At 39.2% G+C, this 19914-nt stretch overlaps 1 protein-coding gene across 1 annotated transcript in view; it reads left to right on the top strand.

The window, feature by feature from the left end:
* UBR5 (ubiquitin protein ligase E3 component n-recognin 5) overlaps window positions 1-19914 on the top strand; it is a 64552-nt gene that overhangs the window by 4609 nt on the left and 40029 nt on the right. Inside the window, exons 5-15 of the mRNA XM_026050056.1 lie at window positions 820-1009; window positions 2092-2251; window positions 8175-8324; window positions 10322-10533; window positions 13183-13299; window positions 13379-13489; window positions 14261-14415; window positions 15968-16085; window positions 16937-17121; window positions 17930-18039; window positions 19635-19747. Coding sequence (XP_025905841.1) covers window positions 8183-8324; window positions 10322-10533; window positions 13183-13299; window positions 13379-13489; window positions 14261-14415; window positions 15968-16085; window positions 16937-17121; window positions 17930-18039; window positions 19635-19747 — 1263 coding nt within the window. The 5' untranslated portion in view covers window positions 820-1009; window positions 2092-2251; window positions 8175-8182. The remainder of the gene's footprint in view (window positions 1-819; window positions 1010-2091; window positions 2252-8174; window positions 8325-10321; window positions 10534-13182; window positions 13300-13378; window positions 13490-14260; window positions 14416-15967; window positions 16086-16936; window positions 17122-17929; window positions 18040-19634; window positions 19748-19914) is intronic.

The following is a 19914-nucleotide window of genomic DNA, read 5'->3' as shown; positions in this document are numbered from 1 at the left end:
ATTGAGATTTTTTTGTGCAATGTATTTGGTGCAGTTCTCTGTTTTTAGTGTTAGCTGTAGTAATGGTGAATCGGATATTTCTAGGAGGCACTATTTTATATTCCCTTTTTTTGATATTGGCTCGTTGTAAGGGAAAAGTTGCTTGTGTCTAGTCATCTTRGTCATCTTACACATGTTTTTTGTGATACATACACGAATGCTGATTACTCCAAGAGCAACAGGTTGGTAGTAAAATCCCTCTCAAATCATTTACATGTAGCAAAGCAGTATCTAATGTCAGGTTTATTTTGCAGTCAAGGTTACACTGGAAAATTAAGTAATCATAAACAGTTTCTTAATGTAAATCACATCTCGGAAATGTGAGAAGATGTATCTAAATATAGTGACCTTCTCCCAAACACAGTTCATGGGCCTTGAAGCTGCTGCTTATATGTGTGGCATAGCAGGAGGGTAGCAGTTGAGTGCTGGTGCGACGCTGCTTTTCCTGTTGCTTTAGAAACTTAAGGAACTGTTTGTGTGACTGCGTGCATGTGTATGTGTGTGTACATCCCTCAGCTATACAAGCAGACAAAAGTGCAGCTTGCAGCCTGAGTCGTATTTCATGTTTCTGCTGTGTAGTTCAGAGCTATATCAGTTGCCTGGTGCTGTTCTTATTAGCCTTGAGAGATCCCTTCGTAGCGTTTGTTTATGAAGTCAATATACAGTTTCTTTCCGAGAATGTCTGCAGTATGTTCATAACAAAACTGAAGCCATGCTTCTTGCAATAGCCCCCAAAGTATGCTGCAATTAAAAAAAATAAAAATGAATTAAATCTTTCAGAAGCCGCTGGAGTTCGGGGGTTGGCGGGAGCGGAGGAGGCTCCTCGGGCAGGTCGTCGGCCGGAGCCCGCGATTCCCGACGGCAGACGCGCGTCATCCGCACCGGGCGCGACCGCGGATCTGGGCTGCTGGGGAGCCAGCCCCAGCCGGTGATCCCGGCCTCCGTCATTCCAGAGGAACTCATTTCACAGGTACGTGAGCCCCGAGCCTCTCAGGGCACATGAGYAGGAGAATACWGCAATAGYGGTGTATTTTCCCAAGGAATTATGRCATATCATTAAGAAGATGCACATCTTACCAGGCTCTTCTATTCTGAAATCCATAGTGTCAGTGGCTTTTTTGTTTTTGTTTCAGAATTGTAATGTCCCAAGCTTTCTCATGCATTGTTTATTTGCAGATGGGAATGTAGTTAAAGAATAAAATACTTATCAAGTAAGCATCTTATCAAATATATACAATCCTTGAAGGAGTATAAAGAAGGAGGACAATTTCATGTCTTTTCTATTTCGATAAAAAAAAGTGATTTAAATTTCTGTTTAAGTGAAAGTCACTAAATACATTTAATCTCTTCCAAATGCTAATGTTTTTTCTTCATGGGTACCTCTCCTTAATGTTTTAGTAAATACAACTGATACAGATGTTGGACATAATTTATTCTGCTCTTATCCCTTAATATGAACCAAAGCCAAATAAGCAGATGGACTTTAGAGTATGATTGAATGGAGTTTAGCCAATCATGGAGAAAAATACTGTTCTAACAAAGTAATACATTCAAAATATGTAACTAGGTAACACATTGTAATTCCTTGTTAAAAACAAGTTTCTAGTCATGGTCTGGATTATAGCCAGCAGTTGATGTGCCAAAGATTAGCTGTCCCTTTTCCTTGGATGGATACAGCATAGCTGGCACAAGCCAGGAGCTGGAAGGTGTAGTATCTCAGACATATCAGTGACAAAGTTCTGCTCYGTTTATGAATTCCAAACTCAATAGAAACTGGGAATTTCTGCCTTTTTAGAGGCAAAGTATTAGCTCGTTAAGAAATTTATCCCCACAGCTGGAATTCAGTGRTCTAACCTAAGCTTAGGAAAAGATAATTATCTAGTATAAGATACCTAGGAAAAAAAATCTAGGTGAGTCCTGTCTTTGAAGAATCAGTAATAGCACTCTTGCTTTTAGACTGTTAGACTGTTTTAGAGTTAAGCTTTGTTATCTTGGGAGTGGTGGTTAGTGAGCTGAGAGTGACCAGTAACCAATTGCCCCCTGTTCTTACAGGCACAAGTTGTTTTACAAGGGAAGTCCAGAAGTATCATTATTCGGGAACTCCAGCGAACAAATCTTGATGTAAACCTTGCTGTAAATAATTTGTTAAGTCGTGATGATGAAGATGGAGATGATGGGGATGACACAGCAAGCGAATCGTACCTTCCTGGAGGTTTGTATTATGCAAGCTAATAAGAAAACCCTAAAGTGTTCTTTTTTTCTTGTGTTCAAGCACTGACTGCACATTCCATGCTGTGCAGTGTATGTGGCAAAACCACCCCTAGCTTATAAGAGTGAAGCCCAAAGATGCAGAAAACAAAAGATGCCCTGGGTTGTAAGGAGGGATTAGTTGAGTCAACAGTTATTCCTTAAATGTCCCCATTTGTGGGTGGCATGACAGGGATTTTTTTAATAGAATCCTGGGTTTGGTAACATCAGTGTTACATGTGCACATTGTTGCTCAATGAAATGACTGCTGTGTGGTTTGCTTATGAAAGCTAATTCTAGAATTGTTTAGTGACTTACCTATTTTGCTGATGTAATAGCAAATGTATTCTTTTGCTGATATAGTCTTAAGATACATTTTGCTCTAAAAATTGTTGTATACAGTTTTTTAAATCCAAATCTCTCAAAGTGAGACTAAAACAGTTTACAGTTCTTACAGATAGACTGAGAAATTATTCCTCATCTCAAATGTCCTTCATAAATAAATGCTATAGTATTCTGGTAATACAGTTATAATGTTGTGGCTGAAGTCCAGTAGTATTGAAATAGAGTCTATCTCATGCAAGCTCTTTTTAGGAAAGACTTTTGGTTTTCTTTTGCATAGGTTAAATTGCTTAGGGAATCTGACTCTTGTCACGTAACCCTATTTGAAAACACAGTATCCAAATCTAATGTTTACATTTCTCCAGTTAGGTGCACAGTGTGAAAAGAAAACATATGAACTCTGACTGCGTATTTGCTTTCCTCTTTGGGTTCAGAATGATATTTTGGTATTTTTCTAATGGATGTATTTTCTGCTCATCCGGTTCACCAGGAAGGCTCATGGGCTTTCTCCATCTTTATCTCGTCCATCGTGTGATCAGACAGAGGTTTCTTTGTTCTGCAGCAGGGGCTTGTGATGCACTTGCTGTCTTCTGGTTTYGGTTGCAGCCAGCAAGCTTCTTTTTATTACTGAAGAAGCAAGAATCCAGCTGAACTTGTAGGCAAGGGTGAGAAGTCCTGGGTGTTTAGTGATCAGCTTCATAACGTTAGACAGATGCACTGAAGGAAGCAAATTCTTTTAACTCTGTCCCTTTATTTGAAGCAGGAGTTGTTCCTCTAGGCATACCAGAATGCGCTCCCCCGGAAACTGCTTTCACAGGATAGCTCTTTACTAGTCATCATCCAGCTTGGAGGTGCATTGTAACCAATAACTGGCCTTGGGCAACATTATTATTCACTTGGGGCTTCTTGAGATCACAGGGGTCAGTTCATAGAGGCCGCTTAAGAAGATCTGAGAGCTCACGTTGGTTACAGGCTGCCCAGGCTGCAGTCTCGATTGGAGACAGGCTTAAGTAGTGTGCCAGATTTCACTGCCTTTAGTAGCTACCCRGAGAACACTTCCTCGTTGCCTTAATTTTAGAAACTTTTCCTGTTTTTAGACTAATCTTTCTTATAAGAGATTGCAGCCTCCTAATACTAGTGGTTTTTTTTTTTTCCACTCTTCTTTTTACTCTGTGGAAAACTGGGCTCTCTTTTCCCCAGCTGTTGTATGGAAAGAGAAGGAAATGACAACCGAAGGAACTGAAACCTGCTTAGTCTCAACTTTATCGTCAAAGGTGTAATTCAGAATTAGCACAATGTGCAGTGCCTTCCCTGTCTGTCTTTAATTTACTAAAGTTTTATGGGCAAAAATAGCTAGGTGTGTTGCGTGGAAATGAATKCCCTCAATGTGTTCAGGGCATAGAGAAGCCTGGCTGGACAGCAGTTGGTGCTGTTACCACTCTACCGCTGGTATATTAAATGGTACAAATTCAGCAGTTCTTGCCCTTGTTGCTTAGTYGTGCAGGCTGGGTTTCAGGAAAGTCTGATGGCCAGAAAACCATGCCTGGAACTTTGGAAAAAAGAGCAACATCCCATCCTTTCGAACCACGTAGGAACGGCAGACTCTTTTGCTCCAAGAGCTCTGTGTTCTCCTTATTATTGCTTGTCTTGCATCTGGATGTTMTTTTGGACCTGTAACATTGGGATTCAGTGGAGAAAGCTTTAAGAATTGAATATGTAAAGCAGTTATTCATTACCTAGTAAGGTTGTTCATAAGAGAATCATAAAAAAAAAAAAAAAACCCAAATCCACCAAAAAAAACCCCAAAAAGCGTGTGTGTGCGCACACACACACACACTCCCCAAAAAGTTTCTGAAGGGTAAAGAAACTTCAGTTGTGTGGTTTCAGCTTTGTGTGTGTGTGTGTATATTTAAATGATGTTAAAGTATTACTTTAAAACTTTGGACTTTAGAGGCTCTTATGTTTTGATTAAAGAGGTTATGTTCATTTCTTTCTACATGTCTAGTGCTTTGTGACCCTTAAATTTAGGGGTTACTCCTCTAAGTCTTCCAAGGCAGAGAGCTGATTTTAAGAGGGGAAAAAAATACAAAATAATACTAAGTTACTTTCCAATTACTGTGAAATTTTAAATTCTTAAGGATGATGCATCTGACTSTTTTGATGATCAGGGAAGTTTCAGTTCTTTCAGAGACATTCAAAATGCCTTAAATGAAGAGCAGAAGTTTGCAATTTATCCAGGCAACTTTAGTTTTTTGGAATCAGATATGCATGATTAAAAATCCTCCTTTTTTAATTTTACTCTTTTTAGGGGAGAAGAGTGCATTGCAGCACTGCTTGTGTTAGATTGCAGGGATGGGAATTGGAGCGTAATATAGGAATCAATTTAAAACTGGTTATTTGGTGGCTTTTCTTTTGGGAAGACAACTATCTGTATGTAACTCTCTCCTTTTGAAAAATTAACTTTTTTCGGTAGCATTTTGAATGAACGTTTATCATCATGATAAATAGAATTCTGTTTGACTTCGGTTTCCTAGCATAGCATAGTACATATTTCTGTCCCCTCACTGTTGCAGTTTTTGAATTTATTCCCAAATGAACAGAGTTAGAAATACTAAAGGCATCAAGTTTGTGACGTTTCATAAAACTATGCATGTGAGAAGAGGGGAGACACCGTACAATCATCCCTTCAAAAATGGAAAGGACATAATGGAAGTTCTACTTCAGATCTATCCAGGCAAAATCTTTTAAAAATCCATAGCAAAGAGTCATGAAGCTACCAGAAACAGAAATCTCAGTATTTGACTTGATGCATGTGTCCCTCCTCCTGCCCCGCTTTGCTTTGCCCTAGATACCCTGGTAGTTACTAGTGAATCATAGGTGCTTTCTCACCTGCTTTCTGATATGAGAATTATCCTGTGTAATTCAGCAGTTGAGGGATGGGATTCTGGTCTGTCAATGCACAGGAGACAAATGCTCGTGTCTTACAGGACTTCTCTGAAGAGCAGAACAGGAAAGTCACAGAGAATGTGTTTTACTTATGTGCCTAAACTTGATCTTGCTCTTCAATATCAGTATTCTCATAGAATTAAAAAAATCTGAAGATATAGGAAGCAGAATGGATTTGGTTTCCATCCCCACCAGATCTAGCATCTTTTTTCCTGCTATAGAAATAGAAGAAGAGGGTAGGGCTCTCTTGTAGAAATATWGGAAGAAAAATTAAAATCTGTTTTGAATTTGAAGGAAGAAAATAAATTTTTGTTTTTTCTCACTTTTTTTGAAGTACATTTAGCCAAAAATACACATAGTTTTGGTTCTAGGGCCTAGTGCTTTGAATTCTTATTTTCSTGTTTGTAAACGTTTCACGCACTAGTGCATAAGACGGTGGAAGGGGCACTGTGCTACCATTTACTCTGTAAATGAGGGAAATATTACCATTTACTCTGTTTTCTGCAGAGAGCATTTCTGGCATRGGTTTGCTGGAAGAAAAACATGGTCAAATTTGCTCGAGGTTGGCGAGTTCTTTTTTGTGCAGCCAGCTCTGTTCCCAAGAGAGATCAAAGCAGCAGTTGTGGAAATCCCTGGCTGGCAAATGACAAGAACAGCAGGGCAGGTTGCTGGGCTGGTCGTGCTCCTTGCTGGGGACTTGGGAGTTGGAGTTTCCCACAGTGGAAGAGGAAGAGGGACCGGAGCAGTGAGAGCGGCAGGAAGGAGCACGGGGCCCTCCAGCTCCATTTGCACCTCGCAGAAGTGTGCTGCTTAGCTGAGAGGCACTGCTGTCTTAATACTGCAGAAGGTCGAGGGAAAGTGGATAAAATAGGCAGGATCAGGCTTACAGACAGCTTGAGCACAGCCTTCTTGCCAGGTAAGTATATTTTTTTCCTAGTGCTTCCTGTAGCCTGTCAGGGACCTTTCTAACACTTACTGCATGGACCGTTATGTCCCAAATTGGGTACTTTTAGAAGCACAGATTGCACTTCAGTGGATTGTTTACTTAATAGTGCAAATTTTAAGTAAATCATAATGTAAAAGGACTATTTGACCTGCTGGTCTTGCTTGCTGTGACTTCCCTGCATCTCCCCTGTATCTTGAGGTTTTGTTCACACAAAAACAGGTTATCACACTGTTTTTATGTGAACTTCTTTTCTGTTGAGGACAGCTGTAGTTGGGACTTGTTTGATTTCTAATTTCTGTCTAGCAAAAGGCGGAGTAAATATTCAGCCTTCCTCCAGACTGAGTCTCTGATACTTTCAGTATCAATAAATGAAGCAGTTCACTGAACTAATACTGGCTCTGAGCGCAGACTTGTGGCCCCTTTTTAGTTTTTGAGGACACTTGCTTTTGTGTTTAACTTTCAGTAGTCCAGACACCGAGAAAAAGATTCTCAGTATGAAGTTTTCAGCGTTAAGAATATTTTTATTTGACACCACCAAATCTTGCTTTGTGGTCACCTTTGTTTTAAAACTAGCGATGAGGCTAAAGCTCAGAAAACCTGGATATTGGAAGACATATGTGATTTGGAAGACATATGTGATTGGTGATATGTGCTCCTTYGGTGCCTTCCAGAGGAACAGAGCCTCGTTCAGCCACTCGTTTGCGAGTGGCTAAAGCAGATGAGGTTGTGCTGCTGTCGGCAGGAGCCACCCTGTGTGGCAGGGACGTTGCCGTTCAGCAAGATGGGCTGGGGTTGCCCCAAGCCCGTACCCTGGGCTTCATGGAGGTGCTGTGTGAATTTCCATSAGCTCCTGCTGTGTGCAGATAGCTCTCACCAACATCCTTCTGGGCAGTAAAGGACAATGTGGAGATGTTCAAGGGTAGCAGCTCCAAGAAATGTTTCTTCTTGCTTATTCAGTCATGGCCAGGCCTGTCACAGTATTGCAGTTTGTATTCAAGCAGTGGTACTTTCTTCCCGATAACTGTTGTCTTTTAAAGCCATTTAAAGCTTGGTGCTGAGAGCTGCAGCCACGAGCTCGTGACCTGAACAGTGTCATTCTCGGAGAGGAACGTTCCACAGAGGAACCTACAGCCCTCAATATCGAACAAGAGGCTTTGTGAAGGCAGCTTGCACCATCAGTATTATCCTCCTTAACCCTAGGGGAGGGAGAGAATCCAGAGAAACGCTGTGGATTTCTGTGCATGTGCCTGAACGTGTGAGCATGTGTACGTGTGCGTTTACTCTCTCTTAGCACTTCATTCTTCCATGTGAAAGGCTAAAGGTCTGAACTTTTGGGTTACAGAGGTGTGTGTGTGTGTGTGTGTGTGTGTGTGTGTGTGTGTGTGTGTGTCAGGTAAGGCTCGTTCAGGAAATGTGGCTGGAAAGGCGAGGGATACTTCCTGTGGGGAAGCTGGTCCCGTGCACCAGGTGGCTGTGCTGGGTTGTAAAGGTGGACGAGGCACATGGGCTTGCACTGGTGAATCTGAAGAGCAGAAATTCAATTAACAGGTAGTGTTTTTTGTTATTTGTTTCAACATTTATTGAGTTGATGGTCTCTCTAGCTGATGTTTCGAGTAGCTGATTATTCACTTAAGACCCTTGTCTCCTCTTATAGAGGATCTTATGTCTCTTCTGGATGCTGACATACATTCTGCTCACCCAAGTGTCATTATTGATGCTGATGCTATGTTTTCAGAAGATATTAGTTACTTTGGTTATCCATCCTTTCGGCGCTCATCACTTTCCAGGCTAGGCTCGTCCAGAGGTAATTTTACACCTTTTTTTTTTTTTCTTTTTAATAATTAGTTTTCTGTGCAAAGCATTAGTGATGGTACACACTGCTGGTTCAGATGCAGAAATAGGCTGTAACATGTTGTCAAAGATGCAGAGTAGATAAGTGAACTTTTGCTCACTATYTGAATTGTTAATGACTTCTGAATACAAGCAGGTAAGTTCTTTAAGAGCCTTGATAATCATGCCTTTTAAATCTAATTGTTGACCATTGTTGTTGCCAAGTGTTGTGAAACTTTTGCATGCCAAGTTTGTTTTAAAATGTGTACTGCAAGTGCCTACTAATTCATATATTACACTAGGAATATTTAGTTTTGCTCAAAAACCAGTAACAAGTGATGACATGCAGCATTCTTAATCAGACTGAGGAGGAGGAGGATTGCTCCTTAWGCTTTACATCTTTTTAATGTGCTCAGTGGCAGAAATTAACTTTATGGGTACAGGAGAAAGGTGTCTAGATGCCAGGGAGGGAGAAGAAATCTATTATATTTTTGGAACCACTTTTATAGTTAGCTAGGGACAGCTGTTTGTAGTTGACRGTGAAGACCTTGAGCACTGTTAAGGTGTTTTATGTGTTTTTGTAAGGCATATTACACTTGGAGGTTTATAATAAACATGCAGCTGTCTTTAGCTTTTGGAGCTATTACACAAATGCCTGCAGTGTTTACACACTGTTAATCCAACCTCTGCTGTCCCCGTTCGTGTAGTACAGTTATTTTGCCTTTTGTGAACACAATACAGGATATTAATTGCTAAACAGTGAAGTGCCTGTTACAGAATTATTAGTCGAGGGTCCGTGTGATGTTTGCTAGAAGATAGTAAGTACAGCTCTCTGTGAAGTCCATTTGTTAGAAAAACTGTTGCTTTTTGGCTTATGTAAAAAGCTTTTCCATTTGTCTCGTGTAGCAAAAGACCAAAAACTTGGAGTAATTTATAGAAATTATGATATGGTAACATGATCATGTTATACATGTAATTCCAGTCGACTCTTGAGAATGTAAATTAAGTACTTAATAAGTTAAATGCATTATGTGCATGTACAAATATTAAGCATCTGACATAACTCCTTCTAAATTCCTCCTTTTTTTTCCTTTCCTAAGGTTATTCTATATAAGACGTTACCACGAATTTTATAATCCTTATTTTCCATGCATAGTTGACTGTTGGAAAGTTAGTTTGATTACGTGATTTAAAAAATGTATCTGCATGAGCGAACTGCAGAGTACTGCCTTTAGACAGTTGGTAGGCCAATTGGAGGGGAAGCCTTTTGGTAAGGAACATTTTCCTACGAGGATCCTTTTTAAAATTTGTCTGACTCTTGAAAAGTTTTCATTTGATCTACTCAAAGCAGATGCACTTTAATCCAGTCCTGTAGAGTATTGCCTTAAAGAAAAGGGGTTGGATTATCAAACATTCATGCTGTTTGATATAAATGAAGCTTTTATTTATTTTTAAAGAGCTTTATTTTTTCTTTCCTTTTTTTATGCTTGTTTTACTTAACCTATTCAAATGATTGGTTTTCGGGAAAGTTGTTATGAAACTCTCTAATAAACACTCTTTTTTGGTTTGCTTAAATGTATCTAACAGACGGTACAGATGTAGGATTTCTTTTTTGTTCTTGTTACTAGATGGCTAAAACAATACTACAAAATTCTGCATATTGTACCACAAAGCCTTAAATTGCCCTGTCAAATGTATTTGGCTTCTTACAGTTTGAATGACAAGTAAGCCAACATGCTTTTGCATTTTGGTAGTGCACAGACTGTAAGACTTTTTTCGTTCCTCTTTTCATATTTAGTGATTCTAAAGTCCGTGTGCCTGGAAGGGTTAGCAAACTGAATGTTGCATGTCAGGACTTCTTTATTTTTAATCTTTGTGAGTAGTTATAACTGCTGTTAGTTGCATCCTGAAGGGTCTTTACTAGAGAGTGGCTTACTTTTATCCCACTGGTGTGACCCAATTGCATACCAGTTCTCCTTCTTCCCTTAGAGAGAGACTCTGAGCTCTTGCGTGAACGTGAGTCCGTTTTACGTTTGCGTGAACGGAGGTGGCTTGATGGAGCCTCATTTGATAATGAGAGAGGCTCTACGAGCAAGGAAGGGGAGCCCAACCTGGACAAGAAGAACACGCCCGTTCAAAGCCCTGTTTCGCTGGGAGAAGACCTGCAGTGGTGGCCCGATAAGGTACTGGAAATGGTTGAACTTTTTACTTCTGTTTGTGTTTCCCAAATAAATACTCCTTGTTTTCCTGCTGTATTTCTCAGTTGAGCGTGTGTGTAGGTAATATGATAGCATAGATGCTTTCAATTTCTGTGTGGTTTCTCTTTTAATGTTTCCCACTTTCTTTCTCTTTGTCTCCATTTTATTCCTTTCAAACTAAGTAGACAGCTTGAAGGGGAAGTGCGTTAGATCGCTCATTTCAGTTTACAGCCTCTCACTTCTTCACTGTCTTCACATTCTGTGGTTCTTATTAAGCAGTGCRGATAACTGGGAAAAACAATCAAACTAATAAGTGGCCTCCCAGCTAGACTTCCATGTCTGAGGAGTGATTTTGCTGAACCAATAGCTCTGACCTCTTACATCAGGGAGAGCTGGCAGCTTTTGACCCTTTTGCCTTCTTACAGTAGTAGAATGAGAGAGTCATCTAACTTGGACAGAGAGTTTTTACCATAAAAGAACAAAATAAAAGTAGCATTTACAGTCTAGCACTCTAACTATCCCCTAGCTTCCAGTTTAAAACAGGATGTCGTGYGGGAGAGGCCTTCCATCCATTTCCAAGAGCAGGTAAATGTTTCATCCCTTCTCTCGGCTGGACTTTTGTCACTGAAATGGTGCTGCCTCTTTCTCACCGTAGCCCCGTTCCAGGTGGTGGTGGCTGCAGTGTCCAACACTAGTTCTTTGAGGTAAATAGTGAGGGAGGTGGTTCAGCTGAGACCAGTTGAGGCATCCTTTCCCTTTTGAAAACACGGAAGGAGATCTCAAGGTGTTAACAGAAGAAGGCAGTAGGCTGGTAGAGAGACTAAAGTACATGAAGAATCTTTGAGAAATCAAAGATTCTTGTTTGCAAGACTTTTTTTTTAGCTTTTAGTTCTTTAAAACAGAATTGTAGCAGTCCATGGTGAAGATGTTAAACTAGCAGGTTTGGGGAGGTAGAATAGCAGGCTGACAAGAATGGGTGAAACTTCTGAAAAGCAGGTAGTATTTTCAACTATATCAGCTTCACACAGAACCTGATTCTAATTATGTTGACATGTTGCATAGGTGCAGAGGTTTTTTTCCACCAAAATCAATTCTTTGAGAATTCAAGTGAAAGAAGTGATAGCCCCATAGCTAAGCAGAGCATTCGTGTTTGGAACAAATACAGAGACTTCAGTTTGCACCAGACTATGGTCTAGGAGACAAAAATAGCCCTGCTTGTYGTATTAGAGAGTAGCTCCGATAGGTATGGCAAAATGCTTTTGGAGCTGCTTGGTACAGTTTAATATTACTGCAGTCTGGTCACCTTTGCACTGCCATAAGAACTGGGAGTTTTGTCAGCACTTCAAATGCTGAATAATGTGCAAATATGTAATTCCTTGRTCAGAGGCCAGTATTTGTAACCGAACAGGCAAGACTGTGTTTGCAGTACCAGCCGTGTTGGGTTGTTCCTGCACCTTGGTGCTGCTGCTCTTTGGAGTGGCCTTCTGGAGGTTTAGGTAGCCGCGGTTCTGAGCTTCAGATCACAAGTGCTAATGTTCTGGTGGAGGGAGGAGAAAGGCTTCGAATGGCAACTCTGTCTAGAATTTACCTTATGTCTATAAAACTGTTTATTAAAAAAAAAAAAGTAAAAAAAATTAACAAAGTAAAAAATCATGGTGAAATTGTACCAAAATKAATCGCTTTCCATACCTAACATTAAGGCATTAGGCCAGCTAGCTTTTGAGGATTCATTTACACTGATTTACACGTCTGCATAGTGTGCACTCCGTTGTGATAGCAGCGCTTTCTCTGAATACTTGATGTTTTATTTTGGACGTTATTAATCGTGCTCCAGATTAGCATTACTGCTGCGTGCTGATAGATGCCCTCTGGAGCACAGTGTCTCTCTCAGGACTTAACTAAATCTTGATCCTGTTATCGTACTATAAAACAGAATTCTTRTGACTTTTCTGTTCCTTCCTGCAGCCTCCTTTCGTTTCTAAGATATTGTTCAGAATTGTGAGTTATTAGTAAGAGATGTACTGAATTGTGGGTTATTCAAGGATACACTTGTGCCTTTCAAAATCTGCAACTCCATGATCTCAACAGAAAACTATGTGAATCTAGATTTCCAAAACTGAAAATCTTTATTTCCACATGATTTTTTTTTTTGTAGCTGATTCTCCTAACTGAAGGAACAAATAAATTGCTGTTCTTCGGTTTTTGTGTGTTCTGTTTTTGCTTATGGCTTGGCCTTGAGAGCTCAGTTTCCCAGATGGCTCTATTACTTAAACAAGTTTTCTGATCACTGCATTAGCTKTTGCAGTATACGAGACTGCAAATGTTTTATCAAATTCTTCAAATTCATGAGTTTGTAGTTTGCGGTGAGAAACAAGAACTTGGAAAAGTGAGATTATAGGTGCTGCAATATTGATACCCTGCTAAATCTAAGGAGAGAAAAAAAAAGGCCTGTGAGATCTAGGTGTTGGGCAAAATGACTGTTGAGCAAAGTGGTACTGGCTAAGTACCAAATGAAACAGTTATTTTGAAAAAATCTTAGTAATTTCTCTTAATATCGAAATCTGTTACACTGAAATTTTAAGAGGTAGGTTTTATTATGATGCTGACTTAAACTTCATGTTTCTGTGTTTGTAGGATGGAACAAAATTTATTTCTATTGGAGCTCTGTATTCTGAACTTGTGGCTGTTAGCAGTAAAGGAGAGCTCTATCAGTGGAAGTGGAGTGAATCAGAGCCTTACAGAAATTCACAGGTACTCTACACCCTTAAAGAATACCTTGGGAAGGCTTTATATGCTTTGAATATCTAAAGTATTTTTCCTGTTTTCAAAGAATCCTTCGCTGCATCATCCACGAGCCATGTTTTTGGGGTTAACCAATGAAAAGGTAGTGCTCCTTTCTGCAAATAGCATTAGAGCAACTGTTGCCACTGAAAATAACAAGGTATGACGTGGGGTATGACATTACTGAATCTCATAAAGCTGTTTTTCCAGCTCCATGCATTGTAGTGCAGTTGGTTCTTAAGGTTTGTCAGTAGCAGCAGCTGATAATCTTTGCTCGCTTGTTTGTCTTTTTTTGTTCTATAGAAATGTAAAAGCATAACCAGAACTGTATTTATGTTTTATGAAAATACAAGAATTTAAACAGAGAAAATGTGAATGGAAAAGTTGATAATATTTAGATTTGCAGCGGATTGGGAGCTAAAACGGTGAAGGGATATGTGTTCTACTGGGTTATTTGAAATACTGGACTGCTGCGCTAGAMTCTGACTCTGGTTTTGGAATAAAGAAGTCTGTTAATATTCTGGATGGAATTACTGAATAGCATTGAAGTTTTGCGTACTGTGAAGTTCTTTCTGTAAGCTTTTGTGGCCAGTCAAGAGTCAACTTGAAGCTGTGCAATATCTGGTGTGATAAAAAGTGTGTACTTGTGGAGATGCTTGTAGAACTTCGCTCTCTGTCTTGYCACTTCTTTTGTCTGGACTGGAAGGAGGAAAAATGCTTCAAAAGCTCCGTTCTAGGGGAAGAAAAGGTGATGTGGGATAATATCCCACATGGGATTACTGAAGTATGCAAAATGTATTTTTCTTTCAAAAAGAGTAAACGTTGCATTAAGTTTAAGAGGTGCAACTGTTTTCCACTACCACTTCTTTTTTTTTTTTTTTCCTCCTACTCTTTCCTGCCTTTCCTGTTCTTTTCTTCCCATCTCCTTTAGGTTGCTACCTGGGTGGACGAAACCTTAAGCTCGGTAGCGTCTAAATTAGAGCACACGGCGCAGACGTACTCGGAGCTGCAGGGAGAGCGCATCGTTTCCTTGCACTGCTGTGCCCTCTATACCTGTGCTCAGCTAGAGAACAACTTGTATTGGTGGTAAGTAAATTCTGGGTAAATTCGGCGTAGTTTGAATCGCTGTCTTCATGTTTGTGAGCTTAGGTTTTCAAAGTTTCTTTATACTGTTTCTTTGGTCCTAAGCAATTTGAGTCTTTGAGAGAAGAAAGTTTTCCATAGGAGGTGCTCGTGTGATTAGGTATTTCAGGTTTAAGGTTACTTTGTGAAACAGTGCAGTATATTTTAAGCCTTTCAAACCTTGTGCAAATTGTACGTGAGGAACAAACATAACCAGCTGTGAGCTCCCTCTTCTCTTCTTGGGGTCTGGTCTGCTGGTTTGTGGTCTAAACCCTAAATAAGAGAGAAGTAGCAGCAGATGTTCTGAAGTTTGTTGTCAAAGTACATAATGCATAAACATGAAATGAGAAATGTCGGGCTTAATTGTCAAATTTTATGTCAGAATGTTCTAACTCTGTTCACAAAAAAAAAAAAAAACCCAAAATCAAAAACAACACAGCCAAAAGAGCTCCAAAGTGTATACCTAACTTGAGYAAATTTATTATCATTAACGTGTTGTTAGTGTTTATTATCATTAATGTGCATTGATTTGTGTCAGCTTTGGGATTTGTTGTGTTTGTATGTAATAGAACAAGCTCAAGTAGTTCTTAGGCATGGTTAGGTTAAATGCTTCCTGTTGAGTTGGAAATCTYAGCTCTGAAATGAGTCCATGAAATAGCTTTTCTCATTATATTTTGATTGATGTAGATAGCAGCTTCTGTTACTATCGACATACTTAGATAGGATGGTCTAAAATCCTGAATGGGTCTGGAGCCTTGTGGAAGGCTGGAAAATGGTGCTTGTCAAGTTTTGTTCGTCATGGGGAAGGCTTTTGGATAAATACATCTAACTTTATAAGCCACTGGCTAAAACATAAAGTCTTGAAATCTTAACTGTAAGATTTCTTAATTTCTGAAATCTTAACTGTAAAAATCAAAGTATTAAGGAGATTTAACCATGTGCTTAGGTGCTGTTTTCAGTCAAACTGAATGATCCAACTACAAAAGAAAGGCTTTTTGCTTCCCCTCCTTCATGTGTAGCAACTTAAATCTCACAAAGGATCTTGGAGTCCTTCAGCTGTGTCCACAGAGAGGAAGAGAGGCCTTTGGCAAGTGAGGCTTTTCTAAGAGTGAAAAGGCTGATCCTGGGCCTATTGAAGATAAGACAGCAAATTCTGGAAATTGCCATCAGTCAGAGCAAAGCTATTAGGTTGTTCAGCTCTTCAGCTGTGTCTGGAGCACATCGACCCAGATGGGTGTCGCAGCACTTTGGACTAGAATGGAAGTCCTCAGTTGGCAGTGATGTCTCTTCTGCGCTCTTCTGCTTTGACGTTGTCCTCCTTATGAATTAGGAAGTTGAGATGAATTCTGGAAGGTGGGAGTGGATGTGGAAAAAGATGTCCCAGTGCTTTGAGGTTTTGGACAAGGCCTCAGAGTTGTGTATTGAAACGTGACTGTGTTAGAATAAGTTGTTCAAGGATATAAACACAGCACTTTTTTTCAGGCCCTTTTAATAATATTGTGTGTTTTTTCCACAGGGGAGTAGTTCCTTTCAGCCAAAGGAAGAAAATGCTAGAAAAGGCCAGAGCAAAAAATAAAAAGCCCAAATCTAGTGCTGGTATCTCCTCAATGCCAAACATAACTGTTGGAACACAGGCAAGTTCAGCTGTCATATGTGACATATTTATGGTGCTCTATGTGAACCTACAGTCTGTTCTTAAACAAACAAAAAAAGAATGAAAGTTCAGGTTTCTTTCCTGTTATGCACAGAAGTCCTATAATTTGCGATTAAAATACTGTATTTTAATTATGTGACTGTAAAATGTGTTCTCATAGTCTATATTTTTAGCCTTATTAGTATAATTGTTACTATAAACATGGAGGAAAAAGACACCCACGCAAATACCAAGTTCTGACTTCTCTGCATCTTTCTTACCCATTCTGCTCTTTGAAGGTATACAAGTCTAGATATGTTATGCCTAAGAGAGCATTCAGCTTTGTAAGTGACCTTGCATTTAACTGTCTGCACAGTTAGGGTCTGTGATTGATTCATGCAGGGCTGTGGGCGTTTGGTTTTAATTTTTTACCAAAAAAAAAAAGAAAAGAAAAAATTAATGGCTGAAGCAGAACTTGGTTTCTTCTTGTGATGATTACGAGAACTGGTGTGAGCTGAAACAGGTCCCTTGCAGAGAGCTCTTGGTTCCCAGTCCATTCTGTTCTGCTCTGTGATGGGTCTTCATTTTGAGCTTATTTGTTCCTTTTTGAGCAGAGCCCCTTAATTGTGTATTAAACTTCTAAAGCTGTTGTTTTCAGCTGCCAGTTGTACAACAGCCCTTTTCCTCTACCAAAGTGCACAGTACATCACACTGACTTTGCTTGTCACCCAGCTCCATAGGTTTACACTTCTATATTTGACTGTTAAATATGTCACCCAGAAAATGCATGTGTATATGACTTTCCTCACTCTGATCCACTGTTCTCATGGATATAAATACTTTGATCTTTAGGTGTGCTTAAGAAATAACCCTCTCTATCATGCTGGAGCAGTTGCTTTTTCCATCAGTGCTGGAATCCCTAAAGTGGGTGTCTTAATGGAATCTGTTTGGAACATGAACGATAGCTGCCGATTTCAGCTCCGGTCACCAGAGAGCCTGAAAAGCATGGAGAAAGCCAGCAAGACTACTGAGGCCAAGTGAGTGTGCGGAAGGGAGAGGCACACGTGTGTGTACAGCACACAGGGCCCTTGTTTAACATTCTGTTTGATTAAAAATAGGAAGGAGGGTCTTATTTGGTTTAAACTTCTTGATCCCTGATAGTTTTATTGTTATTGTAAACTGTGCTAAATATGCAGAAATGGTATTGCGAGGAGGGTGTTTCAGTTGTTTGAAATAACTAGGATGTACTAAGATGCAAGAAGAATACTAGATTAGAGGAATTCTAGATTAAGACATAAGTGTTCTTGCCCTCCACTCTTGGACATTATTTCAGAATGTTTCCAAGATTGCATATTTGGGTAYACTGAAAGCATTTTCTTCATGAAAATACGTGCTTTTAAGCCCTTCATGATGTTGAGAGACACCTTTCAGCCTGTCTGTACTTTGAATAAAATTGTTTGGATTGGCAGTTGTCACGTAGGTTTTTCTGTAAAGGTTAAAGTTTACTTATTTCAGAACTTCAGATGACTGTATAGAACTAAGAATTCTTTATGCTACCTCTGAGAATATTTGTACACTATAGTATTATATTTATGCTCAATAATGTTAAACTAATCCCTGATTAAGAAGCACAGCGCTAGTCAAAACATGAAATCTATTGTCTTGATTAGGGCATTTTGTTCAAAGCTATGAATTTTTTTTTTAAAAGCAAATGCTTTAATTAAATAAAGTAAATTATTATAGAAATCATTATGTGGAAGGGGCTGGTTTCCTGGACATAACGACAGTCAGACTGTTGTTGTCATCTCAGAGACCTCACCTTCTTGTTTCTTTGTCTTGTTCCAGGCCTGAGAGCAAACAGGAGCCAGTGAAAACGGAGATGGGTCCTCCTCCCTCCCCAGCCTCTACCTGCAGTGATGCATCCTCCATAGCCAGCAGTGCATCGATGCCATATAGTAAGTAATGTAGCTAGCTCATAGTAGTAAACGATTTGTGCAGCTAAGATGTTTAGGAAATGGCAGTTTTAGAAAGATAAGGCATTAATTTCAGAAACTGGAGAAAAGTCAAAAATCCTTTTTGTCTCTTCACAATGAACCGCCATAGATATATAAAAGAACTGAAATGATTACAAGTAATGATTACTTGATGTAAGGTGTAACTAAGTAGACATAATAGTTCTTTCCAGAATCAGAAGGTGATTTACAGAAAGACAGAAGACAAAGTTGCTTTTTATATCTAATTAGAATGCAGTATTGAACCTGATTAGGACCTTGAACTTGTTCAGGAAAATTGCTGTACAGATTTAGATGCTCTTACACAATTTGTCTCAGAAGTGAACTTCAGAGGGACARAACTGTAGCTGGTCATCCTTATTACACAAAAATGTCTAAACCCAAACGTTCTTTACTAGGCATGTTCAAGTAGTTGGGAAAGCTTTTTTTATAGGGCAGGTTGTTTTTCAGGACCTGAAATGCTATGTTAGAATTCTGTGTCCTGAGCCCTGAGTCAATGTAATTGACTTCTGATGCATCTTTTTTGTTTGTTTGTTTGTTTGTTTGTTTTTGTCCTCCATTTAAATGCGTACATCTTATAAAGGGTTTATTACAATACCATCATTTGAAGGAATCTTCTCTGTGGCCCTGTAGCTTCTAGTTGTTCACATGCTGCAGTTTTAAAAACTGTTCAACTAGAGAATCAAATGGCCTCATACAAAGATTGAGAATCTCTTATGCTCAGATCTGCAGTACTGATTTRTAGTATTAGTAGAATCTTCTATTATTGATGCCTTCTGTTTTGTAGCTCTTTCAACTGTAAGTATCCTATGACTATAACTTTGCTTGGCATTTTGAACTGCTGTTTGAAGTTAGTGTTACAGTTGGCTGAAAAAATATGCCTTTTTTCTTTAATTGTGTTGGTAATATTATACTGAAGAAAGTCATTTCAGGAAATAAAAGTTTTTGTCATAGCTAATTTAGCTGAGTTATGAATTGAATTTTTGATCCTGAGTTTACTCAAGTTCATGCTCAGATAGTGTCTTGGAAACCAGTCTTAACTATATTGCAATTACTGTGAGTCCACATATATACTCTTGGTCTCTATTTGCTGTTGTTTTAGAAATTCATCGAAAATGCATTGGTTACTGGACAGGCAGACTTTGCAAAGGGATTTAAAGTTCTCTTCAACAGTGCTGAATGCAGAATGTTACAGTCTCAGTCTTGTTATAGAATAAACAAGAGAATAAATTTCCTGCAGAATTTCCTGCAGAAATTACTTGTATTCTAATGTATTCTAATTACRTTGTATAGTGTCTTTCTTTAGCCATATTTTTCTTTTTTAATATGTAGTTTTAATGTCATTAAAGATATCTTTGTTCCTCTGCTAAAGGGTCTCTGCTGTGTACCTTTGACTTAGGTGGTTTAAAAAGATTCTTGTTAACTTCTGTCAATAATTTTAGTTTTGAATAATAAAATTCTCTTTTTGGGGGAAAGGTTTGGTGTTTAACATTTCTTTCATGTTTCATAACAAGTTTTGGGGTTTTTTTTTGTGTTAGAACGACGACGATCTACTCCTGCCCCAAAAGAGGAGGAGAAGGTGAACGAAGAGCAGTGGTCCCTGAGGGAAGTTGTGTTCGTAGAAGATGTTAAGAATGTTCCTGTTGGCAAGGTTTGTCTAAAATGCTCTCTCCCACCATTTGAAAGATATAGGTCCCTTTTTTCCATGTAGATAAGCTCACTGATAAAGTGTGCTGCACACTTTGTGCTGTACACTTTGGGCTTTGCATATGGCAAATCCTAAACTTCTAGTTTTGGGTGACACTGAGAATGTCTTCT

The sequence above is a fragment of the Nothoprocta perdicaria genome, unplaced genomic scaffold (genome assembly GCF_003342845.1).
Source record: "Nothoprocta perdicaria isolate Ctin4 unplaced genomic scaffold, notPer1 scaffold_64, whole genome shotgun sequence".
Taxonomy (NCBI): domain Eukaryota; kingdom Metazoa; phylum Chordata; class Aves; order Tinamiformes; family Tinamidae; genus Nothoprocta; species Nothoprocta perdicaria.
This window is presented reverse-complemented; position numbering and strand designations above follow the sequence as displayed.